This window comes from Cetorhinus maximus, chromosome 14, assembly GCF_964194155.1.
Source record: "Cetorhinus maximus chromosome 14, sCetMax3.hap1.1, whole genome shotgun sequence".
Lineage (NCBI taxonomy): Eukaryota > Metazoa > Chordata > Chondrichthyes > Lamniformes > Cetorhinidae > Cetorhinus > Cetorhinus maximus.
This window is the reverse complement of record NC_135892.1, coordinates 83814786-83835614: the sequence shown is the minus strand read 5'-3', so window position 1 is coordinate 83835614 and position 20829 is coordinate 83814786. Positions and strand designations below refer to the sequence as shown.

At 43.2% G+C, this 20829-nt stretch overlaps 1 protein-coding gene across 2 annotated transcripts in view; it reads left to right on the top strand.

Annotated features, from left to right (window-relative positions):
• thada (THADA armadillo repeat containing) overlaps positions 1-20829 on the top strand; it is a 423827-nt gene that overhangs the window by 85074 nt on the left and 317924 nt on the right. For both annotated transcript variants that reach the window (XM_078557163.1, XM_078557162.1), the window contains exons 21-24: positions 1778-1887; positions 9380-9512; positions 10120-10242; positions 19759-19881. In XM_078557163.1, coding sequence (XP_078413289.1) covers positions 1778-1887; positions 9380-9512; positions 10120-10242; positions 19759-19881 — 489 coding nt within the window. The remainder of the gene's footprint in view (positions 1-1777; positions 1888-9379; positions 9513-10119; positions 10243-19758; positions 19882-20829) is intronic.

The following is a 20829-nucleotide window of genomic DNA, read 5'->3' as shown; positions in this document are numbered from 1 at the left end:
GAAGGTAAACATATTACTGTACTTATAATTTTGATAACATTTATGTAAATGCAAGTATTGCATATTTTTACTTACCATTTTATCAGTAGTGGAATGCAGTGTGAAAGCATACTGTTCCTTTGAATCCAATTTCTTTTGATTTACTGAACCATCCTGACCTCAAGTCAAATAATTTTTTGGTATGTAATGGACTATTGAAGTATTCATCACAGCTGCATTGATTGTGGTTTCTTGGCTGCTGCTGCAATGGCAAGTGAACATCACAGTTTTAAATAACTATCAAAAAAAATGTTTTCAATATGTTTATGAGCAGCTGCTGTTCTTGAGATATTGAAGTTTTTACAAATCATAATTCTACTACTGTTAATATAGTTTTGTGTAGCTTTCTCAAAACCCATTTCTTTGGTCAAGCTTTCAGTATCCTTCCTAAAATCTTTGTTCATGGTTCTGAGCCCAGTTTCCTCATATCTACGTGTGAAGCACCTTGGGATGTGAAAGATATATAAATCAATTGTTATTGTAACAATATTCAGTGAAAGGTTTGGACCAATATATTTTCCACAGTTCATGTTTTGAAGTCTGTAAAACTAGGGACAGCTGTCTGCGTTTCTTAATTGCTTTCACTCTCATGCAGGGTACTGTAGCTGTGCTTATATTTTTGAATTGTAGGTGGGATTTAAAATCTTGTATAAATTGTTGGTAATCAATACATAACCTTTAATTCAAAACTCATTTATGCTAATGTTATTGGTTTTAGAATGAAACATTTTATCTATCTAAAAAGCAATCCAGGGTCTAGAAACTAGATATTGTATTTGGAATGCTTTTGCTGATTATGTGACCCATCTTACTTTGTCAGATTGAATATTTCCTTTTCAAGATAACACTTGATGTCATGCACAAAGTGGTTGAAAAGAGCATAAGATGAGACTGAGAATTTGTGTATTGTGATGATACTTCCACTTGGGTTCCATGTTTAGTGACTTGCAATGGAAGTGTATATTGTGACATTCAATGAAAGTAGATGTTGTGATTTGTAAATAAATCCCATTCCCTCAGCCCGCAAGGAGGCCCCCAGGTTTTACTGTGCTATCTCCCCACATGGGGGAGGCCCCAGTAGAATGCCAGTAGTGGCAGGAAGAGGCCCTTGATTGGCCCTTGAAGGGCCTCTAATAGCCCCCACGCTGGAAAGCTGCCTTGCACTTTCCACACAGCTGAGAGAGTTTCACAGCGTTGAGAAAGCGACGGGCACTCAGCCCCTGCCTTCTCTCTCGATTCTCCATACCTCCCCACCTCCCACCCCATTCCCGCAAGCCTCATTAAATTCCTCCCTATATGTGAAACTTTCAGGGGTTCAGTATTGCAAAGCTCTTTTCGTATTGTCTCTGATTTTAATAGTTTAATGGTTGGCAACAATATAATGGAAGTTATTTCTGCCTTGAGCAAATTTTTGAGTTTTCTTTTTTAACAGATTCACAACATGAAAGGCTGCTTTAAGAATGTTATATGGTCAATTGGCAATGTCCTTTTGTGCTGCAGACTCATACCAGCTAGATACAACTTAAACTACTCCTAGGTTTCTTAGTAGCCACCCAAGAGAAAGAAGTTTGAACTTTAATTGTCTTGTGCAGGTTCAACTACAAAGCACAAAGACTAACTATTTGTGTCCATTCACCAGGATGGGATTTATCAGAATAAAGTGACCATGCTTTGCATTATTGAATTTTATCACAAAACAATAAATTTAATTTGTGAACTTTTTTCTCTTCCTATATAGGTTGGAGAAATTGGAGAGTACTTTAAATGCCAGCTTCTACAATCTAGACATAGAGGTGCATTTGAATTAGCATACGTTGGATTTGTAAAGCTCACTGAAATGCTTACCAGGTAAGTGGCATCTAAGCTGAGTGTTTTCTTTTTGCTCTATTTCAATATTTTTCTTTATAGGATGATTGCAGTCAGTGGCAGTTTATTTACTGAATTGTTGGCTGATTGAACCTTGTGAATAATAGAGCTCTTCACAACTGCCTTGATATTACAGACTTGGGTCTTGGGAATGTGAGGTAACTGAACCTCTCTTTTACCTTAACTTTTGTGTGTGTGCATGCACAGACTGACAAGTCATCTTGTAGACTGACATCTTGTAGATGGTACACACTGCTGCCACTCTGCGTTGGTGGTGGAGGGAGTGGATGTTGAAGATGGTGGATGGGGTACCAATCAAGCAGGCTGCTTTGTTCTGGATGGTGTTGAGCTCCCTGAGCGTTGTGGGATTGCATTCATCCAGGCAAATGGAGAGTATTCCATCTCACACCTGACTTGTGCCTTGTAGATGGTGGACAGGCTTTGGGAAGTCAGGAGCTGAGCTACTCTCTACAGAATCCCCAGCCTCTGACCTGCATTTGTAGCCACAGTGTTTATATGGCTAGTCCAGTTCAGTTTCTGGTCAATGGATGTTGATAGTAGGAGATTCAGTGATGGTAATGCCATTGAACATCAAGGGGCGATGTTTGGATTCTCTCTCATTGGAAATTGTCATTGCCTGGCATATGTATGGTGCAAACATTCCTTGCCACTTATTAGCCTAAGCCTGAATGTTGCATATGGGCACCGACTGCTTCAATATCTTTGGAGTTGTTAATGGTACAATCATCAACAAACATCCCCATTTCTGACCTTATGATGGAGGAAAGGTCACTGGTGAAGCAGCTGAAGATGGTTGGGCCTAGGCACTACCCTGAGGAATTACTGCAGTTTTGTCCTGGGACTGAGATGATTGACCTCCAACAAGCACAACCACCTTCCTTTGTGCTAGGTATGACTCCAATCAGTGGAGAATTTTTTCCCTGATTCCTATTGACTCCAGTTTTACTAGGGCTGTTTGATGCCACATTTGGTCAAATGCTGCCTTGATCTCAAGGGCAGTTACTCTCACGTCACCTCTTGAGCTTAGCTCTTTTGTCCATCTTTGGACTAAGACTGTAATGAACATAGGAATATAGGAACAGGAGTAGGTCATTTAGCCCACTGAGCCTGCTCTGCCATTCAGTATGAGCATGGCTGATCATCCACTTCAATGTCTTTTTCCCACACTATCCGCATATGCCTTTATGCGATTGTGATTGACATTTAGAAATCCGTCAGTCTCAACTTTAAACGTACTCAATGACTGAGCTTCCACGGCCCTCTTTGGTAGAGAATTCCAAAAGTTCACTACCCTCTGATTGAAAAAAGTTTCTCCTCGTCGCAGTCCAAAGTGACTTCCCCCTTATTTTGAAATTGTGTCCCTTGGTTCTAGACTCCCCAACCAGGGGAAGCATCTTACCTGCACCTATCCTTTCTATTCCTGTAAGTATTTTGTAGGTTTCAATGAGATCACCTCTCATTCTTCGAAACTCTGGAGAATACAGGCCCAGTTTCCCCAATCTGTCTTCATAGGACAGTCCTGCCATCTTGAGAACAAGTCTGGGGAATTTTTGTTGCACCCCCTCTATGGAAATAATATTCTTCCGAAGGTAAGGGGATCAAAACTACACACAGTACTCCAGGTGCAGTCTAACAAGGTTCCGTACAATTGAAGCATGACTTTGCTACCCCTGTACGCAAATTCTCTTGCTATAAAGGCTGCCATAACATTAGCCTTCCTATTTGCCTGCTGCATCTGCATGTTAGCCTTCAGTGACTTATTGATGAGAACACCCAGATCCTTTTGTACATCTACACTTTCTAATCTCTTACCATTTAAGAAATACTCTGCACATCTGTTCCTCCTACCAAAGTGGCTAACCTCTCATTTTCCACATTATATTCCACCTGCCATGTTCGTGCCCACTCACTAAGTCTGTCCAAATCCTCTTGCAGCCACTTTGCATCTTCCTCACAACACATTCCCACCTAGCTTTGTTGTCCGCGAACTTAGAAATATTATATTTGGTCCCCACATCCAAATCATTGATATATATTTTGAACAGCTGGGGCCCGATTACTGATCCCTGTGCTACCCCATTAGTCACAGCCTGCCAACGTGAGAATGACCTGTTTATTCCTACTCTCTGTTTTCTGCCTGTTAACTAACCCTTAATTCATGCTAGTATAATACTCTTATCACGTGTGCTTTAATTTTGTTAACCAACCTCCCGTGGGGGACTTTTCTAAAAGCCTTCTGAAAATCCAAGTATGCTATGTCCACTGATTCCCCTTTATTAATTCTGTTAGTAACACCCTCCAAAAACTCCAACAGGTTTGTCAAGCATGATTTCCCATTCATAAATCCACGTTGACTATGCTGAATCAGATTATTATTATCCAAGTATCCGTTTATCATATCCTTTATAATAGATCTAGCATTTTCCCTACTACTGATGTAAGGCTGACAGGTCTGTAGTTCCCTGTTTTCTCTCTCCATCCCTCCTTAAATAGTGGAGTGACATTTGCTACCTTCCAGTCCGCAGGAACCATTCCAGAATCTACAGAATTTTGGAAGATGATCACCAATGCATCCACTATTTCCATAGCTACCTCTTTCAACACTCTGGGATGTAAATCATCAGATCCTGGGGACTTATCAACCTTCAGTCCCATTAATTTCTCCAAAACAACCTTCTTACTAATACGAATTTCCTTCAATTCCTCATCCTCCTTAGTCCCTTGGATCTCTAATCCTGGGAGATTCCTCAGTGAAGACAGACACAAAGTAATCATATAGCTTCTCTGCCATTTCTCTATTCCACATTACAGACAGTCAGGAGAATTTATAATGGACCCACATTTGTCTTAGCCAAATGTTTCCTTTTTACGTACCTATTGAAGCTTTTACTGTCCATTTTTGTTTTTTCCTACTTTAAATTCATATTCTGTTCTCTCTTGCTTTATCAGTTTCTTGGTCCTCCTTTGCTGTACTATAAAATGCTCCCAATCCTAAGGTTTACTACTAGTTATGGCAACTTTATTGGCCTTTTCTTTTAATCTTATACAATCCTTAACTTCCTTTGTTAGTCACGGTTGACTGACTCTTTTTGGGTTTTTGTGCCTTAAAGGAATATATAATTGCTGTAAACTTTGTAATAAATTTTCAAAGGTACTGTCATACCTTTTAAAGTATTTTCCCAATCCACCTCAGTTTGCCTGTCATACCTTCATAATTTCCTTTGTTCAAATTTAACAGCCTGGTTTCAGATGTAATGTAAAGTTCTATCATATTATGGTTACTCATCCGTAGAGATTCTTTTACAACAAGATTATTAATTAGCCCTTTTTCGTTAAATAATGCTAAATCTAAAATAGCCTGTTCTCTAGCCTGCTCTAGAAAACCATCCATAATACTTCAGAAATTCGTCTTTCACAGCATTAGTATGCATTAGGTTTACCCAGCTTATATGCAGATTGAAGACATCCATGATTACTGTATTACCCAAGCTACATGCTTCTCTAACCTCCTGATTAATACCATGTCCCACACTATCACCACTGTTTGGTGGCCTATAAACAAATCCTACCAATGTTTACTGCCCTGCCCCTTGCTGTTTCTTAGCTCCAACCAATCAGATTCAACATTTTGTTCTTCCAACCTGAGATCCTCCCCTACTAATCTACTGATCCCGTCCCTTATTATCAGCACAACACCACCTCCTTCTCCTTCTGGCCTATCCTTCTAGCTCAGGAGCTGAGTGGCCCTGGTGGAACCCAAACTGAGCTTCAGTGAGCAGGATATTGCTGAGTAAGTGCCTCTTGATAGCACTGTCGATGATCCCTTCCATCACTTTGCTGATGATCGAGAGTAGATGATGGGGCAGTAATTGGCCGGGTTGGATTTGTCCAGCTTTTTGTGGACAGGACACACGTGGACAGTTTTCCACTTTGCCAGTTAGAGGCCAGTGTTGTAACTGTACTGGAACAGCTTGGCTTAAAGGGGCAGCTTGTCCTGGAGCACAAGTCTTCAGTACTATTGCTGGAATGTTGTCAGGGCCCGTAACTTTTGCAGTATCCAGTGCCTTCAGCCATTTCTTGATATCATGTGGAATGAATCGAATTGGCTGAAGACTGGCATCTGTGATGCTGGGGACCTCTGGAGGAAGCCAAGATGGATCATCCGTTCGGCACTTGTGGCTGAAGATTATTGCAAATGCTTCAACCTTACCTTTTGCATTAATGTGCTGGGCTCCCCCCATCTTTGAGGTTGGGGATATTTGTGGAGCCACCTCCTCCAGTGAGTTGTTTAAGTGTCCTCCTCCATTCATGAGTGGATGTGGCAGGACTGCAGAGCTTAGATCTGATCCGTTGGTTGTGGGATTCCTTAGCTCCGTCTATCACATGCTGCTTATGCTGTTTGGCATGCAAAGTAGTACTGTGTTGTAGCTTCACCAGGTTGGCATATAATTTTCAGTTATGCCTGGTACTGCTCCTGGCATACCCTCCTGCACTCTTCATTAAAACTGAGTTAGTCCCTTGGTTTGATGGTAATGGTAGAGTGGGGGATATGCCAGTCTATGAAGTTATAGATTGTACTTTTGTACAATCGTGGTGCTGTTGATTTCTCATAGTGCCTCATGAATGCCCAGGTTTGAGTTGCTAGACCTGTTTGACATTTATCCCATGTAGCACGGTGGAAGTGCCACACAACATGTTGGAAAGTATCCTCAATGTGAAGATTGGACTTCGTCACTTCTATCTATGCTGTCATGGACAGATGCATCTGGAAGGGTAGATTAGCGAGGACGAGATCAAGTAGGTTTTTCCCTCTTGGTTCCCTCACCACTTGCACCAGACCCGGTCTAGCAGCTATGTCCTTTGTGACTTGGCCAACTCAGTCAGTAGTGGTGCTACCGAGCCACTCTTGGTGATGGTTATTCAAGTCCCTGACTCTGAGTACGTTCTGTGCCCTTGCGGGTGCTTCCTGCAATTGGTGTTCAACATGGAAGAGCACTGATGCATCAGCTGAGGGAGGCAATGGGTGGTAATCAGCAGGAGGTTTCCTTGTCCATGTTTGACCTGATGCCATGTGACTTCATGGAGCCTGGAGACAATGTTGAGGACTCCCAGGCAATTCCCTCCTGACTTTATACCACTATGCCGTCATCTCTGGTGAGTCTGTCCTGTCAGTGGGACAGGACGTACCCAGTGATGGTGATGGTGGTGCTTGGGACGTTATCTCTAAGCTATGATAATTCCAAAATAAAACTAACAATGGGCAAAGCAAAGATATTCTTGTGCACACAACGTAAGCACGATTTTTCCATCATACTCCCGACTTGTGTCTTTTATGTGGTGGACAGACTTCAGGCAGTCAGAAGGTGAGCTACCTCCTGCAGAATTCTCAGACCAGGATTTTCCAAGGGCGGGACCAGAAATTTATGCTGAAAGTTGGTGGACTTTTTGCTGGTTCACCAGATTTTCCCTTCCGATCACGACGGGTCCCGCTGCGGGTGGGACCGGAAATTCCTGGCCCTAGTCTCTGACCTGCTTTTGTAGCTATAATGTTTATATGGTTAGTCTACTTCAGTTTCTACTTGTGGGTAACTACCAGGATGTTGATAGTGGAGGATTCAGCGATGGTAATGCCATTGAATATCAAAGGGAGATGTTTAGATTCTCTCGTTGGAGATGGTCATTGCTTGGCAATTGTGAGGCACAAATGTTACTTGCCACTTATCAGCCCAAGCCTAAATGTTGTCCAGGTCTTTCTGCATGTGGACATGGACTGCTTCAGTACCTGTGGAGTTGTTAATGGTACTGAACACTGCAATCACCAGCGGATATCACCACTTCTGACCTTATGATGCAGGGAAGGTCATTGATGAAGCAGCTGAAGACGGTTGTGCCTAGGATACTGCACTGAAGAACTCCTACAGGAGTGTCTTGGGGCTGGGATGATTTGCCTCATACAACTACAGCTATCTATCTTTGTGCTAGGCATGACTCCCAGTAGAGAGTTTCCCCTTATTCCCGTGGATTTCAATTTTGTGCGGGCTCCTTGATGTCGCACTCAGTCAAATGCTGCCTTGATGTCAAGGGCAATCACTTTCACTTCACCTCTGGAATTCAGCCCTTTTATCAATGTTTGGATCAAGCCTGTAATGAGGTCAATGCCAGGTGGCCCTGGCGGTACCCAAACTGCGCATCAGTGAGCAGGTTATTGCTGAATAAGTGTTGCTTAATATTATTGTCAATGGCACCTTCCATCACTTTGCTGATCATCAAGAGTAAACTGATGGGGTAGTAATTGGCTGGATTGGATTTGTTCTGCTTTTTGTGGAAAGGGCATAACCTTATAAATTTTCCACAGTGTCAAATAGGTACCAGTGTTGTAGCTGTACTGGAAGAGCTTGGCTCGGAGTGTGGCTAATTCAGGACCGCATGTCTTCGCTGCTATTGCTGGGATGTTGTCAGGGCCCATAGCCTTTGCAGTATCCGGTGCTAGCAGCTGTTTTTGATGTCATGTGGACTGAATTGAATTGGCTGAAGACTAACATCTGTGGAGCCTCGGCATATAATGAACAAGAGTGAGCTTGTATTTCCTGATGAAACACGTGTCTTGTCCTTGCCTTTCTTGGTGGTGGAGATCACAAGAAGGCAGAGGGTTTCTGTCAGAATAACCTTTTGTGATCTGCTCCATTACTTTCAGGATGCACTGCACAAGAGCTTGCCAGATATGAACTTACTTCATTAAAGTAGTTTCAATTAAAGCAGTTAAGCCTAAAAGTTAAAATTCTGTTGGCCTATGATGCTCTCAATCATTTCTACCTTTGGCAGGTCAAAGTTGATACTGTTGAAAACAGAAAAGACTAGAAATACACAAGTCAGAGAAAAGATGGGTTTAATATTTTGAGTGCTGTTGAAACTTCTTTCCAACACTTTTATTTATATGTAGATAGCAATTTCCATCAACAGACTTTGGCTTGGAGATTCAATCACTCTGTACCTATTTTTTGGGGTGTCTAAGCCTCTAACATGGTGGACAGGAAGTGACACTTACTTTAAGCAGGAAGTGCACCACTTTCCATCCTAAAAGGAAAAACCATTAAAGCTTAGAAATGAAGGGCACTGATAAAACTTGTCCAAACTGGTTTTCGTGTACTTTAAAATGGAACTCCAGTTTACTAGTGCCAGTATTACTGATATTTACTGGGACTTGACAATTTTGAATTGGCTTCCTTTTAGGATACTGGATCAGGTTTCTCCATAGGTATCCAGAGCACATGCCAGAACTATTGAAGATACTGAGGAACTTATTCATATTATGGCCCTAATACAGTAAGCTGTGCCAGCCAGGTCTATAGGCTGAAGATGATTGCACGAATGTAAGGCTGGCTTTTGAGATAGGGGAGAATAATAGCAACCAAAACTGAATGTGCTAAAGCTTTGCCTTTTTCCCTATTTCTAGCTGTAATAATAGAGATCTGCAGAAATTGCCTCAGCAGTGGCTAGAAGAAGTTCTACAGGAAATTAAATCCAGTTCCCCTGCATCCAAACTGTGTGCCACCCGACGTAGTGCCGGAATCCCATTTTACATTCAGGTATGGGAAGGATGGGTTTCATTGGTTGAGATGAATGCCCTGTTGCCTTCCACGAATCTGTGCAGGATTTCTACTGCTGAAGTACATGGAGAGACCAACCCTTATTATTGGAGGTGTGAGATCTGAGTTATTTTTATTATTACAAGAGGGACAAAATAGCTTACCTCTAAATTTTGTTAAATTCACCTAGAGCAGTGTAAATTTCCGTAAAATGTTCAGAAAATGTATTTGGTAATAAATTTACAGCCCTAATAATATTTTCTTTACACTTCTGCCTTTGCTCAGTTGTCAGTAAAACAAGGTGTGAAGCAGACCCTCTAAGGATGCCTCTTTGAGGATGCTGAGCTATGATAAGACTTCAATTTTGAGCTGTTCCATAAAATAGCATTTTACTTTATTAAATGTAAAGTAATCTGGAACTTAATGTGTGACCGTTATACTAAGAAAGGCAGATAAATGTGTGTGCAGAAGAAGGAGGGAGAAAATGGTAGGCAGAAACCAAACCTTGCTAAATCGGAAATAACTTAAAGAAAAAAAGCACCTCATTCAAGGGTATAAGGTAAAGGGGGTCTTTAAAATTGTACATTTTATTTTACCCCCACTGTAGGCCTTGGTGTCTTCGGAACCTAGGGGCTCCAACTTGGGTTTTCTGAAACTGACAATGAAGGAACTGATCTCACTTGCTCTACCATTAGTGACGTGCCAGGATGAACCTGCCACCATTCCACAGGTAGCAAAAAGACACAAATTGTAGACTTTGTCTTGTTGGATTATATTTTAACATTGGAACTCATTAACAATTCTTCTTGTTATTGAGTTATTTCATGTAAGTAGATATTGTATAATGCAATAGAATTACAAATACTTAAAAATTATTCCTCACCTCAGTACAATTGTTACTATTCTCTGGCATCGACAACGATTGATACAATTGTTTTTTCTTATGCTGTGGAGCAGATTTTGATATTTCAGGTTGTCTTTCTTGTATTCCTTGATGGCTTCTCTTGTCAAAAAAACCCCAGATCTTTTGTGAAATTTTCTAACATTATTCACCTCCACTGTGTTCCCAGAAAGTAGGCGTAATTTTGTCAGTGCTGCGCCATTCCCAATGGTGTAACTGGAAGGATGCACCACTCCCGCTCTCTTGTTTCTTTGCATTTCTCACATAATTACAATTAAAATTTAAAGCCCTGGCAGCATGCACGGGAAATACATATGATTCTGTGGCGGGGAATGCTTCTTAGTGATGAAATTTGCTGTCAGCTGACAATGCTGCAGCTACAGTCGGTCTATAAAGAGCCTCCTGGGCAAACAGCGAGGCACTGCATCATGGCCACAACTTTTCTGCCCAACTCCCTCCCCATTAACAAAAGGCTTGAAAGCACAAAGGTGACAAGGGTGTTTTTCAAAATTAAATTTCACTTGTAAACCTTTCACATCACAATTGGTTTCACTTTATTCATGTGTGTGCATTTATTACTTGTTGAGACTATTTGTTGAGTTAGAGAGCTAAATACTGGCAAGCCTCATGTTTAGTACATATTGATGGCCACAGGGGAGTTAGGGCATTTCCTTTATTGTGTAAGAAACAGTTCTGTGTTTTTTTGTTCACTCTCTTTATTGAATGTTCATGTAAGTGTTCAATGTTACAGTCGCCACTGTGTGGGACATTGCTGCGCTTGCAGGATCAGCTGGCCCTCTTTCCAAGCATTGTAAAGGACATTTCCCGATATTACACTCAGTGAGGATAGTTGAAATGTTGTAGCAAACTCAAAGCCCTATGAGGACTCCGCCAGCCAACATCCTGAGATGGACAAATATTTGGACAGTAGTGGAGGGTGTGAATGTTTAAGTTGTAGATGAGGTACTGATTAAGCAGACTGCTTTGTCGAGTATATTGAGTGTTGTTGAAGCTGCTGTCATCCAGGCAATTGGAGAGTGAGTAGTCCATCACACTTTGACTTGTGCCTTGTAAATGGTGGACAGGCTTTGGGAGTCAGGAAGTAAGTTACAATTCCCAATCTCTGACCTGCCATACTTCAAATATGACTGGTCCAGTTCAGTTCCTGGTCAGTGGAAACTCCCAGGAATTTGATAGTAGGGATTCAGTGATGGTAATTCCATTGAATGTCAAGGGGAGATGGTTAGTGTAATGTATTGAAAATTGCGTTGGGGATGCACAGCCTCTAGGATAAGGGACTGATAATTTAGGACTGAGGTGAGGGGAAATTACTTCATTCAAAGGGTGCTGAATCTTTGGAATTCTCGACCCCCAAGGGTTGTGGGTGCTCCATTGTTGAATACATTTAAAGCTGGGATAGAAAGATTTTTGGACTCTTGGGGTACGAATGGATATGGGGAGCAGGCAGGAAAGTGGAGTTGAAGTCCAGGATCAGCCATGATCATGTTGATTAGAGGAGCAGGCTCAGTGGGTATATGGTCATATTTTTGTGTTCTTGTGTTAAGAGCCAAATGGCACTGGTGGAACCCAAACTAAGCATCAGTGATCAGGTTACTGCTGTGTAAGTGCCACTTGATAACACTGGCAAAGACACCTTCCATCACTTTCTGATGTCTGAGAGGAGGCTGATGGGGCAGTAATTAGCCAGATTGGATTTGTCCTGCTTTTTGTGGACAGGATATAACTGGGCTATTTTCCACATTGTCAGGTAGATGCCATTGTAGCTGCACTGGAACTACTTGGCTTGGGGCGTGGCTAGTTCTGGAGCACAAGTCTATTGGCAATACTATTGCTGCAATATTTTCAGGGCCCATAGCCTTTAATATCATGTGAAGTGAATCGAATGCAGTGAAAGCAGTGCGCTATAATCAGACCGAAGTAATCCCACAATCAGTAGATCAGGCCAAAGCTTTAGAACCCTGCCACATGCAGTTGTGAATGATGGTCGACAATTTAACATTTAATAAAGGAAGTGATTCCATGAATATTTGCATCCTCAATTATGGCAGAACTCAGCATCTGAGTACAAATGACAAGATTGTAGCACTTCTAACTATCCAGCTTTGTTTATGGGGATGATCCTTCTTGGCCCTCTTCCTGAGGGCCTCACAATCACAGGTGACATCTTGAAACCAATTCTATTCACACATTTCGTCAAGAGCTGGCTGTGTGCACTGGATGCAGCAAAGACTATAGACACCAACAATATCCAGGCATAGGCTTGTTATGTTCTTGGACCACGGCCTGGTTAGGGACCAGTAATTTTTTTAGTTCAAAGTAGACAAAGTTTGAGAGCCAAGGTACTTACTAAGAAAATAAAGCTACAAGATCCCACGGTTTTTGAACAGACAAGACAAACTTTTGGGGAGGCAATGGCATAGTGGTATTGTCGCTGGACTAGTAATCCAGAGACCCAGGGTAATGCTCTGGGGACCCGGGTTCGAATCCCACCACGGCAGATGGTGGAATTTGAACTCAGTAAAAATCTGGAATTAAAATTCTAATGATGACTGTGGAACCATTGTCGATTGTTGTAAAAATCCATCTGGTTCATTAATGCCCTTTAGGGAAGGAAATCTGTCGTTCTTACCTGGTCTGGCCTACGTCTGACTCCAGACTCTTAAAATGCCCTCTCAAATGGCCTAGCAAGCCACTTAGTTGTAACAAACCGCTACAAAGTCACAAAAAAGGAATGAAACCAGCGGACCACCCAGCATTGACCTAGGCACTGGAAGTGACAACGGCAATCTGAGCCCTGTCGACCTTGCAAAGCCCTCCTTACTAACATCTGGGGGCTAGTGCCAAAATTGGGAGAGCTGTCTCACAGACTAGTCAAGCAACAACCTGACATAGTCCCAGGGATGGTGATGGTGGTGTCTGGGACATTATCTGTAAGGAATGCTTCTGTGAGGATGACTATGCCCCTAGCCAAGCTGTTCTAGTACAGCTACAACACTGGCACCTAGCCAGCTATGTGGAAAATTGCCCAGGTATGTCCTGTACACATAAAGCAGGACAAATCCAACCTGGCCAATTACTGCCCCATAAGCCTATTCTTGGTCATCAGTAAAGTAATGGAAGGGGTCATCAACAGTGCTATCAAGTGGCACTTGCTTAGCAATAACTTGCTCACTGATGCCCAGTTTGGGTTCCTCCAGGGCCACTCAGCTCCTGACCTCAGTACAGCCTTGGTTCAAACATGGACAAAAGAGCTGAACTCCCAAGGTGAGGTGAGAGTGACTGCCCTTGACATCAAGGTCACATTTGACAGAGTGTGGCATCAAGGAGCCCTAACAAAACTGGAGTCAGTGGGAATAGGGGAAAATTCTCCGCTGGTTGGAGTCATACCTAGCACAAAGAAAGATGGTTATGGTTGTATACTAAGAAGCATACTAAAGAGAGGACGAGGCAACCATGGCTGACAAGGGAAGTCAGGGACAGCATAAAAGCTAAAGAGAAAGCATACAATGTGGCGAAGAGCAAAGGGAAATCAGGGGATTGGAAAGCCTACAAAGACCAACAGAGGACAACTAAAAAATAAATAAGGAGGGAGAAGATTAAATATGAGGGTAAACTAGCCAGTAATATAAAAGAAGTTTGCAAGAGTTTTTTTAGATATATAAAGGGTAAGAGAGGGGCAAAAGTGGACATTGGGCTGCTGGAAAATGACTCTGGAGAAGTCGTAGTGGGGAACAAAGATATGGCAGAGGAACTGCATAGGTACTTTGCGTCAGTCTTCACGGTGGAAGACACGAATAACATCCCCAAAGTTCAAGAGAGTCGGGGGGCAGAGGTGATTATGGTGGCCATTACCAAGGAGAAGGTGCTAGGAAAACTGAAAGGTCTGAAGGTGGATAAATCACCTGGACCAGATGGACTACACCCCAGAGTTCTGAAGGAGATAGCTGAAGAGATAGTGGAGGCGTTAGTGGTCATCTTTCAGGAATCACTGGAGTCAGGGAGGGTCCCAGAGGACTGGAAAATCGCTAATGTAACCCCCCTGTTTAAGAAGGGAGTGAGGCAAAAGACGGGAAATTACAGGCCGATTAGCCTGACCTCGGTCGTTGGTAAGATTTTAGAGTCCATTATTAAGGATGAAATTTCAGAATACTTGGAAGTGCATGGTAAAATAGGGCAACGTCAGCATGGTTTCATCAAGGGAGGTCATGCTTGACAAACCTGTTAGAATTCTTTGAGGAGGTAACGAGTAGGTTAGACAAAGGAGAGCCAATGGATGTTATCTACTTGGACTTCCAGAAGGCCTTTGACAAGGTGCCGCACAGGAGGCTGCTCAGTAAGATAAGAGCCCGTGGTGTTAGAGGCAAGGTACTAGCATGGATAGAAGACTGGCTGTCTGGCAGGAGGCAGAGAGTGGGGATAAGGAGGTCCTTCTCAGGATGGCAGCCGGTGACTAGTGGAGTTCCACAGGGGCCAGTGTTGGGACCACAACTTTTCACTTTATACATTAATGATCTAGATAAAGGAACTGAGGGCATCCTGGCTAAGTTTGCAGATGATACAAAGATAGGTGGAGGGACTGGTAGTATTGAGGAGGCGGGGAGGCTGCAGAAGGATTTGGACAGGTTAGGAGAATGGGCAAAGAAGTGGCAGATGGAATACAATGTGGGGAAGTGTGAGGTCATGCACTTTGGTAGGAAGAATAGAGGCATAGACTATTTTCTAAATGGGGAGAGAATTCAGAAATCTGGAGTGCAAAGGGACTTGGGAGTCCTAGTCCAGGATTCTCTTAAGGTTAACTTGCAGGTTGAGTCGGTAGTTAGGAAGGCAAATGCAATGTTGGCATTTATTTCAAGAGGACTAGAATATAAAAGCAGAGATGTGCTGCTGAGGCTTTATAAGGCTCTGGTCAGACCACATTTAGAATATTGTGAGCAATTTTGGGCCCCATATCTCAGGAAGGATGTGCTGGCCCTGGAGGGGGTCCAGAGGAGGTTCACGAGAACGATCCCAGGAATGAAAGGCTTAACATATGAGGTACGTTTGAGGACTCTGGGTCTATACTCGATGGAGTTTAGAAGGATGAGGGGGGATCTGATTGAAACTTACAGAATACTGAAAGGCCTGGATAGAGTGGACGTGGGGAAGATGTTTCCATTAGTAGGAGAGACTAGGACCCGAGGGCACAGCCTCAGAGTAAAGGGAAGACCTTTTAGAACAGAGATGAGGAGAAACTTCTTTAGCCAGAGAGTGGTGAATATATGGAATTCATTGCCACAGAAGGCTGTGGAGACCAGGTCATTGAGTGTATATAAGACGGAGATAGGTTCTTGATTGGTAAGGGGATCAAAGGTTACGGGGAGAAGGTGGGAGAATGGGGTTGAGAAACTTATCAGCCATGATTGAACGGCGGAGCAGACTCGATGGGCCGAATGGCCTAATTTCTGCTCCTATGTCTTATGGTCTTTATGTTGGAGGTCAGCCATCTCAGTTCCAGGGCATCACTGCAGGTGTTCCTAACGGTAGTGTCCTCAGCCCAACCATCTTCAGCTGCTTCATTAATTACCTTCCTTCCATCATAAGGTCAGAAGTGGGGATGTTCGCTGATGATTGCACAATGTTCAGCACCATTCATGACTCTTGAGATACTAAAGCAGCCCATGTCCAAATGCAGCAAGACCTGGACAATATCCAGGCTTGGGCTGACAAGTGGCAAGTAACATTCGCGCCACACAAGTGCCAGGTAATGGCCATCTCCAACAAGAGAGAATCCAACCTTCGCCCCTTGATGTTCAATGGCATTATCATCACTGAATACCCCACTATCAACATCCTGGTGGTTACCATTGACCAGAAACTGAACTGAACTAGCCATATAAATACTGTGGCTACAAGAGCAGGTCAGAGGCTAGGAATCGTGTAACAAATAACGCACCTCCTGACTGCCCTCAGCCTGTCCACAAGGCACAAGTCAGGAGTGTGATGGAATACTCCCCACTTGCCTAGATGAGTGCAGCTCCCACAGCACTCAAGAAGCTTGACACTATCCAGGACAAAGCAGCCCGCTTGATTGGCACTACATCCACAAACATTCACTCCCTCCACCACCGACACACAGTAGCAGCAGTGTGTACCATCTACAAGATGCACTGCAGGAATTCACCAAGGCTCCTTCAACAGCACCTTAAAACCCTCGACCACTACCATCTAGAAGGACAAGGGCAGCAGAAAGATGGGAACACCACCACCTGGAAGTTCCCCTCCAAGTCACTCACCATCCTGACTTGGAAATATATTGCTGTTCCTTTACTGTCGCTGGGTCAAAATCCTGGAACTCCCTACCAGCGCTGTATGTGTACCTACACCACATGGACTGCAGCTGTTCAAGAAGGCAGCTCACCACCACCTTCTCATGGGCAACTAGGGATGGGCAATACATGCTGGCCCAGCCAGCGAAGCCTACACCCCGTGAATGAATTTTAAAGAAAAATAAAGTCAGAAAAGTAAAACAATTTACCGTATCTATCTTATACCTTATGTTAATTCTGAATGTTAGAGTTTGTGAATTAACAGGCAAGCTGTGGTTGAACACACTACACTGCAATATACATGGTGACTGCAACCAAGAGAGATCCCATGGATTTCTTAGCAACCCACCATGTGGATTTCTTAGCAATCCAGTCATCAGTATCACTGTGAGTTACACAATCTTGTTAACACTGTCTCCCTCACAAGGGATTCCAAACTTTCACTTTTGAAGATTAAGCCTCTGAATTCCCTCAAAGCTGCTCCAAATTGGACTGCCTAAACAACTGCTCACCTTTCAGGGCTTCAGTCTCATCTCCCTGGATTTCCTGAGCCTGCACTCCGGCACCAATTAACAGGCACAACTACAGCTCTTCAGTCACACCGAGCAGCACACCACTGCTCGAAGGGCGACCTTTGCCCCAGCGGCCCGGAGCATTGGGTCACAAACCTTTCACTGCCCTTTCAGCTCTCCGCAGCTTCTCCCGAGCCTTCACTACTTGGAGTCTCTCAGTCTCAGAACTTTTGCACCCATGCGCTGGCCCCTTTGCTTTTCTCCAGTTCCTACCAATGGCCTCCTTCTGGTGGCTTCTTCTCTGGTCCTCTCTCTCTATGTCCCCTCTCTCTCTCTCTCTATGTCCCTCCCCCACTCTCTCTCTGTCTGTCTCTCTCTCTCTCTCTCTCTCTCTCTCTCTCTCCCTGCCCCCTCTCTCTCTCTCTCCCTGCCCTCTCTCTCTCTCCCCTTTTCTCTCTCTCTCCCTGTCTCCTACCTCTCTCTCACTCCTTCTCTTTCCCTGTCCCCCCTCTCTCATTCTCTCTCTCTCTCTCTCCCTGTCCCCCCCTCTCTCTCTCTCTCTCTCTCCCTCCCCTCTCTCCCTGTCCCCCCTCTCTCTCTCTCTCCCTCTCCCTCTCCCTCTCCCCCACTCTCTCTCTCTCTCTCTCCCGTTCTCTCTTGTTCGCTCTCTCGCTTGCTCTCTCTCGCTCTCTCGCTCTCCCCTCTCCGGGACCTCCCCCTGGGTTCCCTCTACTTTTCTGGGACCTCCCTGTCCCCTCTCCATGTCCCCCGTTTCGGGACTCCTCTGTTATGCGCCCCACTCCTGGGTCCTCTATTTTGCGCTGATTTCTCCCATGCAGGCACACTGGGCACCTGTCCCCAGCCTGAAGATCTCGCAATGCTGAACTGTGCATGGTCAACCTGCACCCAGTTCCTGCAAACGCAGAAACTCCTGGCGCATGTCAGGACTTGTAGTTGCCGACTTCCGCTTAGAAATCAGGTAAGTTCCTATTTCTTAACAGGCTGAGGACCTGTGCTCTAGAACTAGCCACACCTCTAACAAAATTGTTCCAGTGCAGCTATAGGACTAACATCTGACAATATGTAAAATTTCCAATCTTTATCCTATCACTCTACTCCCAATCATCAGCAAAGTGATGAAAGAAGCTCTGTCAGATGACATTTACATACCAGTAATCTGCTCAGCAATTCTAATTTTGAGTTGTACCACTTAGCTCCAAAGCTCATTATGTCCTTTGTCTAAACATGGACATGAGCTAGATTATAGAGGTGAAGCGAGAGTCTCAGCCCTTAACATCAAGGAAGATTTCAACAGTGTAGTAACAAGCAGCCCTAATAAAACTGAAGTTGATGAGGATCAGAGAAAACTCTTTAGTTTCACACCTGGCACACAGGAATATGTAACCAATTCAACTCCAAGTTGTTCCTTAGGGCAGTGTCTGAAGTTCAGGTATCTTCAACTGTTTCACCAATGACCGTTACCCCGTCGTAAGGCTAATAGTGGGGCTGTTCACTGATAATTGTAGTGTTCAGCTCCATTTGTAATTTCTCAGAATTGAAGCAACCTGTGGCCACATACAGCAAGGCCTGAATAACATCCAGGCTTGGACTAATAAATGGCAACGCTTTTGCATCACACAAATGGCAAGCAATGACCATCTTCAAAAAGGGAGATTCTGACCACTTCCTCATGACATTCAATTGTACTACCATCACCAAGTCCCCCACCATCAGTGTCTTGTAGGTCACCATTGACCAGAAATTAATCTAGGACAGCTATATAAATCCCATATAAATTCTGTGATGAGTGGCTCACTTGGTTCCCCAAAGCCTTGCCACCACCTGAAAGGCATATTGAGAATGTGATGGAATATTCTTCACTTGCCTGGAATGGTGCAGATGCATCAACATACAAGAAGCTTGACCTTATACCGGGTAAAGTGATCTGCTTGATAGATACCTCATCCACCCTATCCATCAGCAGCATACCGTGGCTGCAGTATTTACAGGTCCTCATGATTCTTCTCTTCTTTCAGTGTTCACTGACATTGTTAATGGCTCCCTTAGTTCTGGCACATTCGTTTCCCACTTCAAAATGTTAATCATCGCCCGTCATCTTAAAAAGCTCTCTGTTCCCTCTAACTTCAGACTGCTTACTTGACCATCAAGTTGGTGATAAGCCAGAATTGCCTCCAGTAGAACATGATGTTCTACTTTCTGGTGGGTTTTGCCTGAATCCTTTTGCTTTGCTGTCTTCGTACTTTCATAAGTTTTCTTGAAACTTAATTACTTTACTACACTTTTGGTCATCTCTCTTACTATTGCCTGGTGTCCACTTGTCCTCCAGGAACTGTCTAGCATGTTTTATGTGATACAAGTGTAAGAAGTGATATTTTTTATTGCATTTTTGGTGGGTGGGGAAAAGTGGTCCTTTTCCAGAAAAGGTTTCTTGCACTTCATGCTTTTTTCCCACCAGTTCCTTATGTATATATTTTTGTTTTTGTCAGGTGCACGCTTTGAATATCTTGAGAGCGCTTTTTAGAGACACCAGATTGGGTGAAAATGTCATTCCGTATGTGGCAGATGGAATACAAGCAGCCATCCTTGGGTTTACATCTCCTATATGGGCAGTAAGTCATAACCTTTTAAGTCTTTGGAGTCTGGTAACTGGATCTTTTCCAAAACGAATGTGACCAAAACCAAAAAAAAAAGACATGTCACCAAAATACTGACAAAAGCACTTTGTGTAAAATGTGTAGGCTTCTGGGTTACAAGAATGTGTTATTTTATTAAAATTTTGCCATAGAAGTCTAATACCCATCAACGTATGATCAAAATGACTCATCTGTTGAGCAACTGATGTGTTACGGGGAAGATGAGCTGTACAAAGGTCACGTGGGTTCATGAAAATGACAGTTCAATCGTAATGTGATATGAATAGTTGCTAATTGTTCATTTATATTGTTCACACAATCCTTGGGAGGTTCATGTGATAATACTGAAACTGAAATGTTACGTGTGTAAAAAAAAATAACACCTATAGCCCCCTGTCAACACACTGCAGGGCTGGTTAGCTGAGAATTTGGGAGCTTTACATTGTAACCCCCAATTAATCCCTATTTCAGCAACACAGTTAGGTATAGAATCACTGAAGATACTAAAACAGCTCTGATGTAAAAGTCCAATGTTCTGCTTATTATTTTTACAGGCCACGAGTTGTTATTAGAAGGTTTGGCTATGTATATGATTACATTTTGAATCACCTGTAACTATCTCCAGCAGGGTAAATTAGGTCATCTTATTACAGATTGAATTTTAATTAACTAAAAAGGTAATTGGGCCGCAATCAGGGAAATGGTTGAATCGAGCCCTTGTACAGTTTTATTGCAGTAATATGTGTGCATACTTTCTCTTCTGTACCCATTTGTTTGTATAGGAGTTTTTTAAAGCTGGGTACAGAACAAAATTAGTAATGTCAGAATAAGGCTTTTGATGCCAGTCCTGTGGAAATTGATATAACAAAGTATTGTCTATAAGCATTTGACAAACTATCTTGTTAATGATAACCCTTCAAACTT